This window comes from Ambystoma mexicanum, chromosome 7p (genome assembly GCF_040938575.1).
Source record: "Ambystoma mexicanum isolate Mex_15411 chromosome 7p, UKY_AmexF1_1, whole genome shotgun sequence".
In the NCBI taxonomy this organism is placed as follows: Eukaryota; Metazoa; Chordata; class Amphibia; order Caudata; family Ambystomatidae; genus Ambystoma; species Ambystoma mexicanum.
The window spans coordinates 17,109,632-17,123,856 of NC_090939.1; the positions used below are offsets into that span (position 1 = coordinate 17,109,632).

Genomic DNA, 14,225 nt, shown 5'->3' on the forward strand with positions numbered 1-14,225 from the left:
ACGTCTTTGACCAAAACCATGGACCCACTGTGTCCACGTCTCATTCTTGGCCCTTCACAGTAGGGAGCATTGAAAGATATACAGAGAAAGAGAGAGAGAGAGAGAGAGAGAGTGAGAGAGAGAGACATAGGGAGGGAGAGAGAGGGAGGGAGAAAGAGAGAAAGGGAGAGAGAGAGAGAGAGGGAGAGAGAGAAAGAGAGAGAGGGAGAGGGAGAGAGATAAAGGGAGAGAGAGAGAGAGAGAGAGAGAGAGAGAGAGATAGGGAGGGAGAGAGGGAGGGAGAAAGAGAAAGGGAGAGAGAGAGAGAGAGAGAGAGGGAGACCTAGAGAGGAGGTGGAGATTCAGGGGAGAGGTGCAAAGGCAGGTGAAGAAGAGGGTAAGAGTAGAGATAGAGTCAGATGAGGGGGTAAGAGTAGGAAGATCCTGGAGGGAGGAGAGCAGAGATATAGAGATGGAGAGGGAGAGGCTGGAAGAGAAACCTTGGTGGCATCCGGAATTCAAAAAGTATCCCTTAGAAAATCCTTGAGGGAGATGGACAGGGAAGGCCACAGCCTTTAGGTTTGCCTTCCAGAATAGAGAAGACTTAAGATAGTAGCTGTTACCTTGCATTAGAATATGTTGGTGACATTATGGGGCTCCGTACTGACATGGGAGAATGGGGGTTCCCGGGGAGGTTGAGCGTGCCATAGGGACCCCCGTCGTTTCAACCGTTCAAGGCTTCCCAAACCCATTGGATTCAAATTGTAATAAGGAACCTTAAATCTATTATCTTGGTGAATTTCTGAGACCATCTGTGACAATACTCAGAGCCTCCATTAAAGAGAGGCAACTCTGATGACCACAAGGCCCATCTGAAAGCTGTGCATGATCCGCATGTGGTCCTGGCTTATCAGAGCTAGCGTCTGATAACTGACTATCCGGTTCTTACCCCAGACACTATGTTCTTCACAACCTCCTCATTGTTAGAAACGCCCCAGAGGAGGGTGCAGGCAGCAGCTCCCATCTCTGTGCAGTACTCTGCTTGCTGCATTAGCTGCTGTCGTGCTTCATTCAGCTGCTGTCGGAGGACAAGCTTCTCCTGTCAAAGAAGTAAATGGCACCATGAAACATTGGTAAATACGAATATCCACTTTATTTTATGTAAGACATAATCCTAAGGGTTATCCTGTTTCTAAGTGCTCACAACTTTGTCAGGAAAAATAATTGAGACACAAAGAGGTTCATTCATTTGCCTCGGTTTACAAAAATGTGTTAAGAAGGGAAACCAGTATGGGAACCCAGGACACATGTTCACAATAAACAAGTAAGCCAGCAGACTACGTGAAGGCACTCTTAACAAGCTAGAGGATGGGAACTGAGCGAACCTGGGGGCTAGGGAGTTTCACTGCTCCAAAATCCTGGGGGATACTGTAGGGTTTCCAACCCATCTCAAGTCTCGAGTGCTATGGCCCACAAAGTGATCAGCAGTTCCCCTCATGGCCAACAGGTCATTTCACAGTCATAAACGAAAAGCAGGTGGAGTACACGAAATGCTGCTAGTAAACTCGTCTTCACGGAGCTGTCCCACTAGGCCTATCCCTCTGATTGATTCCCTGCTTCTCTGTGCTGGACACAAGCTTCCTGATCTGGTTTGTGATACCTCCAGAGGCCCAGCTTGCACACAGACGTTCTTCTGATGTATGGTATTTCCTTCATTTGTCGTGAAGGTACAACAGACTGATCTACCAAGGCCCCATTAAATCAGTCAGTATTTAAGTAATGAGGACACCAACATGGGGCGAATAGATCCTTTAACAACCCGGATACCAAGAGGTATGCCAGAGGTACGGGAGGGCTTAACCACAGGAGGTGAGGGTAGCCCAGATCAAACTCTAGGGATCTCTGAAAGAGATGCAAGAAATATAGTTAGACCTCTTTTGGCTGAGAAAAATGGTGGAGTAAAATTTGAAAGTAAGGCCCAAGTTGGACAACCCAGGGAGAGAAAAAGTCCACATCGATTTATTGAATGACCGGCCATAAGTAAAGAAGGGGCCCTGCAGGAGGGGAATTTGGAAGACTGGGAAGTTGGCCAGGATACTGAGAGGGGAGTACTGCCTAAAGGAGGGGCACCAGAAATGTTTCAGAGGCCTCCTCTTGTGCTGCGTGACCCAAAACAACCAGAGGCGCCAAGCCTAATATTGAACTATCTATTTGATGAGGGGGACAGGACTCTCTTCGTAGAATGTGTATTCTGGCACTTTTTGATGAGATTCTGGGGCTCCGATTAATTACATCGGCTGATATTCAATTCGTGGATTTTATTCACCCTTGGAGATACAACTATGTAAGACTGGTAATTCACTCCCCACTGGTACAAAATATATTGTTAAAAGAATCTGCGAACCTCCAGAAATATGGTTACGATATAGCGCCTTTTATGAATGTGCCAAATACATATTCAGAAGTGTGGTCGCAGAAGAATCCAGACATTGTTGGGAGGGAAGTTGGGAAGGAGGAGAGTAGCCCACAAGGTGATGTTTTTAAGGAGGATACAAATTGCCGCTGGCTGGCTCTAACTTTAAAAGAGTCGATAGCACAATTTAGACCATTGAGTCAGCCTCTTTAGAGAGAAAAACGTTCTCTCCTTTATTACTTGCAACATTAGAGGGTTTAGGAATCTACTGTTGGATGGTGAATTATGTGCGGTCTTGAAATCTCATGATCTGATCTTCCTTCAAGAAACCTTGGCTAAAGTTAACTTGTTACTTAATGGTTACGAGGTGATTAAGTTGCTTGCTCGCGTAGGACCTCTGGGAAGACCAAAAGGAAGGCTAGACGTGGCTATCAGACAGGGCCTAAATATATGTAAACTTGAGGAATGGAGGATTATGGACACAATATTGTTGGTAGGGGTTGAGATAAAAAGGAAAAATTAACTTGTTTATGTGCTTTTAATTAATGTTTACTGGTCCCCGGAGAACAACTTGAGTATAGTTCTAGAAAATTTGAACAGGCGAATAGACGAGTGGATGTGAAACTACCCAGGAGGTGAAATTGTTTTAGCTGGGGATCTGAATGCAAAGTATAACATCGAGAGGATTGACATGTTAGATTACCATATGTCAATCCCAGGCCATGCCCCAAAGCTTGCTACACTTCAGACTTCCCCGCGGGCATCCTTGCAGAATACAACTTCTTTACAGGCTCGTCTATGGTCCAGGTACAAGCTACCATGGCGTCTGTACAAACGTCGACGCACTCCAGGTCACCTGACACGTCTTGTACGTGGGAGACATACAGCAAGCCACACCCCTCTTACGACTATATAACCACCGTCTTCCAAGGGGCTCGTTGCTGCTAATTAGCGTTACCAGCTACACGCGGTTTCATCCGTTTCCTCTTCGCGTCTCCCTACACGAATCCTTATCTGAACTCCTGGTTTTGACCTTTTGCCTGACTTTTGGATTGCCTCGTCTCCTCCCTTATTCTTGTCGTGATCGTCTGGTTTGGACTCGGAACGCTACTGGATACGACTCTCTTTGCCGTCTACATCCGGATCATCTCTACAGCTACTCAACTATACTCGTGTACTCAGGTACATACCTATTGTCTTCCATGGATTTTGTCTTCTGTTGGATTCTGGAACATTGAGTGACTTTCCTGTGAGATTGCTCTTTAGTGCATGAACGCTCTCCTGATCTGCACCAACCCGGCACTAGTGCGTCCCTCGTGCCGTTCGGGGTTACTTACCTATACTAACTTCCCTGTTTGTTATTTTCTCCTGTCGTTGTCTTCAGAATCCTGGACTCCTCTTACTCCATTTATTCTTACTCAGGTCAGTTGTTATCAATTCTATAACTATAGTGGGAACCGATACTGATTTAGTTCAACTCCACTCATTTGTGTTATTCTTTGTAGATTATCCCGGGGAAACGCAACTCCACTCCAATATTTATATAGGTAGTTGTCCAATCATTTCAACTGTTCTAATCACCTGTATAATATCAACCCTGTCTAATATCTTGGTATTCTTTTGCAGCATTGGTATTGGCGGTGTGTGTTCTCCCCGCTCTTTTATTCAATTGACATCTCTGTCAGTTCTAACTGAAACAGCTGAGAGGAACATTGTGAAAAAGAGCCCCTCTTTGAGGAAGCCTGAGTCTTGTACTCAGGGGAGCTGGGATGGAAGGTTGAATTCGGAATCCTATACCACCAACATCTCCAAGGTCATTTTCTCTGCATCCTCGGCCTATTCGGAGTGGTGAGTAACAAAGCTACAAAAATAAGGAGTAAACGGGTCCCAGTGGGTAAATTGCGCTGAGAGTTGGGGTTTGACCATAATATATAATGATTTACCTACCTGGTCTTTTAGAGGCCGCGTCTCAGTTATAGACTATGTTTTTTGTCAAATAAACTGTTTTCTAGGATTGTCAGCTTTGAAGTGAAGCCTAGCAGGTGTAGTGATCATGCTCAACGTTGTCTACAATTGCAGTGAGGGTTGAAAAATGAGTCTTCAAAGAAAAAGTGCAAGTAAATGTGAGGGGCAACAGAGTAAGATGGACGTCAGACACCATGGACAAATCTCAACTCAACAATGATGTTGGACTTTGCTTCATCTCCATTGGAAGTAAAAATGGATAACTATTCAGTTTGTAAGTTCCCATTGTACTTGAATAAAAACCTGGAGAGGTGGGTGGTTTCTGAGAAAACAATACCAGGGGGAAAGGTGAAGAAAAGGCATGTCTTCAATTTGGAAGCAAAAGAGAGGAAAACCATGCTACATAGAGAGATTAGAACAACCCTGAGAGGGAACATAAATGATGACTCAAAGAAAGAAATAGCAAATTAAAACAAGCCTATAAGAACTGGCTAAAGATTCAGCGTGCAATATTGTATCAATTAGGAGGACAAATGGGTAATGCATTTTGCAAATATTTACAAACTGCCTGGTAGGGAAGGGTATAAAGATACCTATCCAAGTGTTATATGGAGGATTTATACTTTGGTTGGAAACATGGATGCAAAGATCGTTAAATCTAATCCATCACGAGCTGGGGGCCTAATAAATTAAAAAACGTCCTTCTAAAACTCAATGTGGGACTGTGGGACAACATTGTGCAGATTCAGTTCAATAATATTGTAGAATCACAAGTGATTGCAGAGTCTTGGAGATTGTCAAATATGATCCCTATCTACAAGAAAGGCTCCAGACTTCTACCACTTAATTATAGGCCGATAGCCATAATGGATGTGTATTCAAAGATTTTCGTTGTAATTGTATTAGACTATATTGAGGAATGGTGTGTGTTGTTCAGGTGGAACATTGGTACGGACTGTGGAGGGCTATTACTCAGTGTTCTATAGGGCTTATCATGGTCAAAGCGTAATTCCAGTCTATACCTTGCCTCAATGGAACTCAGTATGGCATTTGATACTGTGAATAGAAAGATCTTGTGGAAAGAGGAAGCGTGGCTAACTAGCCATGGAGTAGGACGTGCTCGGGTGCAGCGGCTCCTGTTAATCCGACGGCGATCCGTGTTAAAGCACTTAAATGGACCTGAGTGTTCCTGAAAATATGAGCAAAGGTGTAGGGACGTGTGCCCCACGACAGCAGCAAAAGGCAAGCAAATTGTAGCAAGCATGTCCAAGATATAAGCTTTTCTGTGTGTGCCTTTGTGAGCACGTAGTCTCACAAAATGGCGGACAACAAAGGCATCGGGACCTCCGCCCACCGGAATCACTGAGCCGGACTGCCAGCAGGAATCGAGGAGCTCGCTGCAGACGGGGCGCCCGGCGGAACATCTGTTCATGGTAATAATAGTTCGCTTTGTGCTGCAGGGCGCAGTAAGCCTGGGAGCGGTGGGCTGAATGGACACAGTAGCGCAAGCAACTCCCTGCAAACAGTAATCGAAGAGCTCGCTCCAGAGGGGGCGCCCGGTGGAGCAGCTGTTCATTGTAACAACAGTTTGCGTTGTGCAGCAGGGTGCGGCAACCCTGGGAGCGGTGGTATGAACAGATATTGTAGCGCGAGCAGGGCCCCCCGAGAGTTCCATCGGTGGGGGCGGGCCGCGCGAGGCTGATGTGGCCAGGCGCCGCAGGACAGGGATCGGCTGGAGCAGCTACCCGAACACTTCCTTGTGTGAAAAACAAGCGCCGCGCACCCGAACTACATGATACATTGTAGCGAGAGCCCGAGGCAACATTAACAGTGCGTGTGAGTCAAGTTAGAGGATAGAGTATTGTGCTTCAGCAGAAGGGGCAGCTGATGCAAAAGGCAGCTGCTCATTAAGAATATCAGCAGCTGAGAACGGTGGAATCGAGCACCTAGCAACAACGGCTACTGGAGGACACATTAACATACCACTGGGCTGGCACTGATGGAGGTGATCTTGCACTCCTAGTGACAAAAAGGTGCACAACACTGGGAGCTGGGGGCACTCTGGGGGGCTGAAGACCAGCAGATGACCCCGGAGGAGTCAAAGATCCAAAAAGTAGACGCCACCATAGAGAGGCACGGCATATGGGGTGGATTCAAGCTGATAATGATGTATGAAAGTCTGCTGAGGATATATGTAGCGGTGTGCAGTGTGCAGAGAGTCCAAAAGCTAGGTGATCAAGACAAGGGGAAAGAGTGATCTCTAAGACGCAATAAGACAAGTTGAAACGTGGGAGAACACAACCCACTCCAGGAAATAGCCCAGCAAACACAAGCCTATACAGAGGTTCTTCTGGATAATTGCCCCAGACTTGAAGTGATACACTTGTGCCGCATCAAAACAGAGGAGCAGGATCGATACACCCGAGACCAAGCAACTCCAGACACATAACTGAGACCGCAAGATGACAGGGCGAGGGGCCATAAGCAAGAACAAGAACAAATAATCCACAATGGAAGCATTCGCCAAGACGCAACTATCTCCTGGGACCACAGCGCCTAAAGGCGCAACAGCACCGGTGGAGAGCACCGTAGCAATGGAAAATCACCAGATATTAGCGGCTATCACGGAGCTGAGAGACTCATGGGGGACAGCGATGGCAGACTTGCTCACTTCCCTGGAGGCCAAGATAGACGCAGTAGGCATAGACGTCACCCAGCTGAGACAAGATGTTAGGGCGTTGGCAGAGAGAACAAGCAGCCTGTAGAGTGCGGTAAAAACCAACACGGACACTAGCGCCAACAATGCAAAGGAGGTTCAAGTACTGAAGCAGCAGGTAGCTAACCCGGAGAATCGTGCGGAGGAAGAGGAAGTGAGAGCAAGGAGGAACAACATCCGCGTGGTCGGCCTGCCGGAGGGGGAGGAAGGCCAAGACCCTAAAGACTACGTTGAGACCCTACTCTTACAAGAAATAGGGGCCGAAAAACTCTTGCAAGAATTTGCAGTGGAGCGTGCACACAGTGCCCTTATAAGGAAGCCGAAGCCTGGGCCCCCCACCCCCCGGGCGATAATCGCAAAAATACTGAACTGTAAAGATCGCAAGAAGATATTGGGAGTACTTGTAAAGGAGTAACGATTGAAAGGGCTTCATGCACCATCACAGCGTATCCTGACTACACAATGTTGGTCCAGAGGCAACGGTACAGTTATGTGGCAATCAAAAGGAGGTTACGCATGGCGGGAATAAAATACATGCTTCTGTACCCCGCGAAATTGAAAGTGTTGCACAAAAGCAAGATGTACTTTTTTGACACCCCGGAAGAAGCAACGACATGGCTGGACCTTCAAGGTTGTCCAGAACGACATATGGAGCAGGCTCAAAGGAACACGGTAAGTGATTGGGATATTGCATGTATATTGATATGACACAGAGTGGGTACCCCAGCAGTGACTATGATGGAGATTAAGATTAAGGGGTGCGACTGAGCAAAGTTGTTATTTAGCTGGGATACCTTTGACTGTGTCGAATTTAAGAGACTGGAATATAGCAGCGCGAATACATGCGCAGATTGAATAGCAATGTGTGGTTGAATTGAAGCAAACAGGAGCGGTGGGACGCAAGCACCCTACCCCCCGAGTAATAGTAGTAGTTGTAGCAGGTTAGCCACTAGGGCGACCTCACCCTGCAGAGCTTCGAGTACAGGTGAGAGCCAGAAAGAGCTAGATGCGGGGGTGCCTGAAATCCAGGGATGGAGCTGGGCAACAGTTGAGGGGGGTGATGTTGGGGATGGGATGTGGGAGGGGGGGAACGGGGAGTTTGGTGTGTTTTTGGTTAAGGGAAGTTTAAACCGGTGAACGAGCCTATACAGAATGGAATGGAACCTAGAGTTAGACTGCACCTGGGGGGGGAGGAATGGAACTCAAATAAGCCATGGGAGACCTTAAAATAGTTACGTGGAATGTAAGGGGGCTCAATAGCTATCTAAAGAGAAATAAAGTCATGTTGTATCTGCGTAGGCAGAAAATAGACATTGCACCGCTGCAGGAGACCCACCTGACACGGGAAAGAATGGATACGATTGCTGGGAAGTGGAAGGGGGTGATGGTGGGCTCAGCATATTCTGCTTATGCCAGGGGTGTGCTTATTTGGGTGGCGCCACATGTCCCATTTCAACGGTTGCAAGAGGTAGCTGAGACAGATGGGAGGATTGTTATATTGAGGGGACTGGTGGAAAATAGGGAGATAAGCATAGTAAATACGTACGCCCCGAACCAGAACACAGCGGCGTACATCAAAGCATTGTGTACTAATCTGAGCATATGCGTGGAGAGCGCAGTGATCTGGGGTGGGGACTTTAACTGCGTACTGAACCCAAGGGTGGATAGATCGGATGAGAAGTTGGATAGACCTGCCCCTGCCGCCAAAGCGCTACAGACATTGCTGAGTGACTTTGGTCTAGAAGATGTATAGAGAGTGAAACACCCCCAGGAGAGGCAATTTTCGCATTATTCTGCCCCGCAGTAGTTACACACGAGGTTGGACTATGGGCCTCATTACAAATCAGGCGGTCCGGAAATAACGGTGGCGGTAAACCCGCCGCCACCGTTGTTTCAGGACCGCCTGATCCCGACTCCTGCAGGCGGGGGGTGATGGTCCCGCCAGGTTTGACCTGGCGGGTTTAACACCGCCCGCCTGCAGGCGGAGGAGGAAACACCAGCAGCATTACGAGATGCTGCCGGTGTTTCCATGATCCCCATTCCCATTGAGTCCAATAGGACTCAATGGGAATGGGGATTAACACCATTCCGCCGCCGTGATTCCCGGAAAACCGGAGTTGTAATGCCCCGGTAATTCCGGGAATCACGGAGGCGGAATGGTAATACGAGTCTGGCGGTAACTAGGTGGTTTTACCGCCTCGGTTACCGCCGGACTCGTAATGAGGCCCTATGTCTTTACTACACCTGAAGTGATAACAGAGATTACACCAATAGAATATAAAGCAAGGGTCCTTTCGGACCACTCGCCCTTGATCCTCGGATGGCAATACTGCCCCCTGAGAGCGAGGATTCCGACGTGGAGCCTTCGAGCAGAAGCACTGAGAGATCCCTTCTTTAGGGAGGATATGAGGGAGGAGATTATAAACTATTTTGAGACGAATACTGGTAGTGCGGACTGGGCGGGAACACTGTGGGAGACCTTCAAAGTTGTAATGAGAGGAGTAGCCATAGCAAAATCTAAAGGTCTACAAGGTTGGATTCTAGCCGACCTATGAGAGACGGAGGAGAAACCAGAAGAGGCCTTAAGGGGCGAGGATGGCACTGATGAGAAATCAGAATTGATACTAATGCTACAGCAAAAGTGCGCGAAGTACTGGGATAGATTGTGTAATCTCAATTTTAAAAATATGTAGAGAGACAACATGCAGGAGGTGACAAACCGGGGAGACTTTTGGCGTGGCTATATAAGAGCGAGACCCCCAGAGTCACAATCAGGACCATAATGAGGGACGATGGCAGCGTAGCAGACACCCAAGAGGGTGTTAACCAAGAGTTTGCAGACTATTATAAGCTATTATATGGAGACGATGGTAAGAGCAGTCGCGCTACGATAATAGAAACACTGGAGGACATAGGATTGCCAAAGATAAGTGCGGAGGAGAAAGAGGAACTAGATGCACCAATTACCCTAGAAGAATTGGGGGAGGTGGTGAGGCAGCTGCCTACTAGCAAGACCCAGGGGGCGGATGGACTCCCAAGCGAGTTTTATAAAATATACATGGAAGAGGTCCTCCCCCCACTGTTAGAAATGCTAAATGAAGCGTTTGAGACAGGAAGCTTGCCAGAGTCACTGAGAGAAGCAATCATAATTCTGCTTCCCAAACCTAATAAGCTTGGGTGCAGCTGCAGCTCGTATCGACCCTTATCAATGCTGAATCAAGACAGCAAGATATTGACGGCTGTCTTGGAAAATAGATTAAAGAGGGTTATTGGTAGACTAATACACCCTGATCAGACGGGTTACGTCCCAAACAGGAACATCTCTCATAACAATAGACGGCTCCAGCGAATTATTGAGAGTGGTAGCGAAAACACAGGTGAAATGGCAATTGTGTCCTTGGACGCAATAAAGGCCTTTGATTTGGTCAAGTGGCCATGGCTGCTGACGGCCCTTCAGTGCTATGGGTTGGGGCCTGGATATGTACGATGGACAAAAATGTTGTATAGCGAACCACTGACTAGAGTCAAGACCGGATCAGTGATATCGGAAAGATGGCAGCTCCGCAGGGGCACCAGGCAGGGATGTCCGTGGTCTCCGCTGCTCTATATATTGGCCCTGGAACCTCTAGCAATATATCTGAGACAACAATATGATACCATAGGCATTGAGGCGAAAGGGGAACGACATCTGATCTCCCTATACGCAGATGACATGCTGCTGTACTTGCAGCACCCGGAAGAAAATCTCCAATACATTCTAGAAGTAATGGAGAGATATGCGGGGTTGTCTGGTATAGCGGTGAACCCTCAGAAGTCTAGTATGTTCCCACTAGGTGGGTACAAAGGGATTCCAATGGAGCAGTTACCCGTGTTGCAGGTACCATGGGCAGTCAGTACATTTCGGTACTTAGGGATAGACATATATCACACAGTGGAAGAGGAGCATAGGTGCAACACGGAGGTGGCCATTAAAAAAATTGAAAATTGCATGCGATTTTGGGGGAAGTTGCCCTTGGCAATGATGGGGTGTGGAGCAATGCTCAAGATGGTGGTCCTGCCTAGGCTCCCGCACTACTTTGGGAACATACCATACTTGATACCTAAGCAGTTCTTCACCAAACTGAATAGTATGTGCAGGGATTTCCTGTGGCATGGCACGCGAAACAGAGTGGCATTATGGAAGCTACAGAATTTCTACGAAAAAGGAGGGATAAAATTGCCCAACTATGAGGTTTATTATGTGGCAAGCCAGTTGCAATATGTCGCCAAATGGCTCTCTGATGAAGAGACCTCTGAATCCAGGCTGTTTGGACAAGATTGTGCACCAAGAAACTGGACTGCACTCGGGCCAGTATATTACGTATCACAGAATGGTACATAGTATCAAGGGAATATGGCCCGAAACGATGCTCGTGGAAGACCCGGACGCCACCATAGATATGATATACGACATAGCGGAAGGGGGCCATGAGATATCTAGAACATATGAGATGCTGATATCCAAAGTGGGGAAGGAGGTCACACAGTTGAGACTAGATTGGGAAACGGAAGTAGGAACCCCGATGGAGGACGGGATGTGGGAACGGGCCCAAGGGTATCACAAGAAGGTATCTAGAAATGCGAGATTGAAACAGATACAACTGTATATTGCGCACAGGGCATATATGACACCCCAGAGGATATCGAGGTTTGAGAATGCAGGACGGCAAGCATGTCCCAAGTGTGATGAAGAGAACGCGTGTATGGTGCATATGTTCTGGTCATGCCCGGTCATTGAACGCTTCTGGGGCGGGGTAGCGTAGAAACTAGAAGAGAAGGGGATCAAGCTTGTAGTGGACACAGTGTGGGCCTGTTTGTTGGGGGGGTTCCCAAGATCACAGAAGCTGAAGCATGTGGGTAAACTGAGAGATCTGGCATATGTGCTTGCAAAGAGGAGAATCGCCATGGGGTGGAAGACATGCCACAGACCGAAAGTGGAGGTGTGGTGGAAAGATTTGCAGAAATGGACGGAGGCGGAAACCATGGTATGGCAGGAAACAAGCAATGCAGGGGGGAGGAGGAGACAGAGTCCCTGATGGCCTGGAAATCATTGATAGCAGAGCTGTTTGGGTCAATACAAGAACCGGCAGGACCCATGGAAGGGGAATCCCTACCACAGGAAGCAGAAACAGAATGTGCAAAGTAATAGGCTCGTAAAGGGGGGTGGGATAAGGGAAGCAGTGGCTAGAAGTAAGCAATGCACTATGGAACTGTTGATATATGCACTGCCTGTTTGGTTTGTATTGTTTGGTTGAATTAAATAATAAAAATGGTTTAAAAAAAATCTTGTGGAAAGAATTGGAGACTTCTGGTATGCCACCAGGGCTACTCAGCATTTTGATCCACTTGCACAGGGATTCAGAAATGCGAGTTCGCTTGAATGCAGAAGGTTTGGAGTCACGTGTTTTTAACACATATAATGATTTACGACAGGGGTGCATCTTGGGCCCTACCTTGTACAATCTTTACATGGCAGACGTGGGGTCAGCCCTGGACCACAAATCCCTAGTTTCACCGAAAATTGGCCCCCTGAGAATCACTTGGTCGGCATATGCTGATTACTTAATTCTGGTAGATTCAACACCTATCGGTCTGCAAAGAATGATAAATGCCTTTGGGGAGTACATGAACTCAAGTGAACTTAAAATGAATGCGTCTAAAATTATGATTTTGCAATTCAATAAAGGGCCTTGAGGGAACTCAGTGAAGCACCAGTGGTTTTGGGATAAGAACAAACTTTTTATCAAGGAGAACATGCAATATTTAGGATATTCAATCATAGCAAATAATAATAAAAATATTTTTGAGAAATTACTTAAAGGTAAAAACAACTAGGATGAAAAGTCAAATGCGTCAGATGGACAGAAAGTTTGGGAAATGTTCATTTGTTCCTTGCCGGAACTATTATAGAAACAAAGTGTTGCCTACCATATGTTATGGCCTTGAATTCTTCCCTAGAAGGTCTACAATGGATGTCAAAGTGAATGAGAGTATGATCTGGAGGGCAGTTTTGTATAATCTACCTAAATATGTCCCTATACAGACCATACGATATGAGCTGGGTTTACAGTCAATTGCCAGTATAATTCTATGGAACAAATTGGCCTTGCTAAGAAAAGTTATATAAGTCCTCAGGAGAGTTTGTAAAACTTGTTGGAAAATACCGACGATATAGGATTTATGAAGGATCTAAGCGAGGTCTGTGTTACGGCCCTGGAGAAAATGGGGTTTATCAGTAAATACCTTGTGGGCTAACGCTGTTAAGGTCAAGACAATAATAAAGAGGGTGGACTGGGAAGGGAACAGATTAGAAGCCTTGGGCTTCCAACTTTATGCCCAAGTGTATCACCACAAAAGGTTCCAGCAGAGATGGAGAATTATCTAGTAAGATACCCAAACAAAAAAGTAAGGAATGGTATAATGAGGTTTCGTATTAATGTGCTGGAAACAAACCAAATTAACTTAATACGTAACCCGTTGGATACAACAAAGGGTGGTTGTAGGTATTGCAAAATACCTTTAGAGATAGAATCCTTATTTCATTTATTATTGTTGTGTCCCGCTCTGCATAATATGTGGATAGGTTATTTTAGAGATTTTGTAAATTTGGAATGGATACCTCATAATGCTTTTGGGTTGAACATATTGCACGGGGACTCTATGTCCTTAAAGTTAAGGGTTTTACTTTTTTTTAAAGGACTGTAATGTTGATTAATATTGTGAAATTTTGACACTGAATGTATTCGGAAATGATAGGAGTAAAGTACTTGAAGTTCTGTTAATCTGGAAAGAATTATATGCAGGAACCATGTAAAGGAATATTCTGTTTTATGGAGGTGTGTGCAAGTGTTGCAGAGGATTTTATAATGTGAAACACTTGTACATCTTGTATGAGAAGGTTTAATCTGTTATTTTGTGTAGAAAGTAATTGTTATATATATGAATGAATTAAATCTTTGTAAAGGTTTTTATAAACCATATGCAATAAAGTAAAATAAAAAGATTCTGAAAAGGCCAAGAGGGGAAAGTTGAGGTACACTCGAGTCCAACTATTCTAGAAGTGTCTGATAACTGACTCCAATCAGAAAGAAACGCCAGTGTACAGGGTTGGTG

General features: G+C 46.2%; 1 protein-coding gene across 1 annotated transcript in view; it reads right to left on the reverse strand.

Moving 5' to 3' along the window:
- Positions 1-14,225, reverse strand: part of HSF2BP (heat shock transcription factor 2 binding protein) — a 1,118,722-nt gene that overhangs the window by 955,629 nt on the left and 148,868 nt on the right. Inside the window, exon 4 of the mRNA XM_069636160.1 lies at positions 929-1,078. Coding sequence (XP_069492261.1) covers positions 929-1,078 — 150 coding nt within the window. The remainder of the gene's footprint in view (positions 1-928; positions 1,079-14,225) is intronic.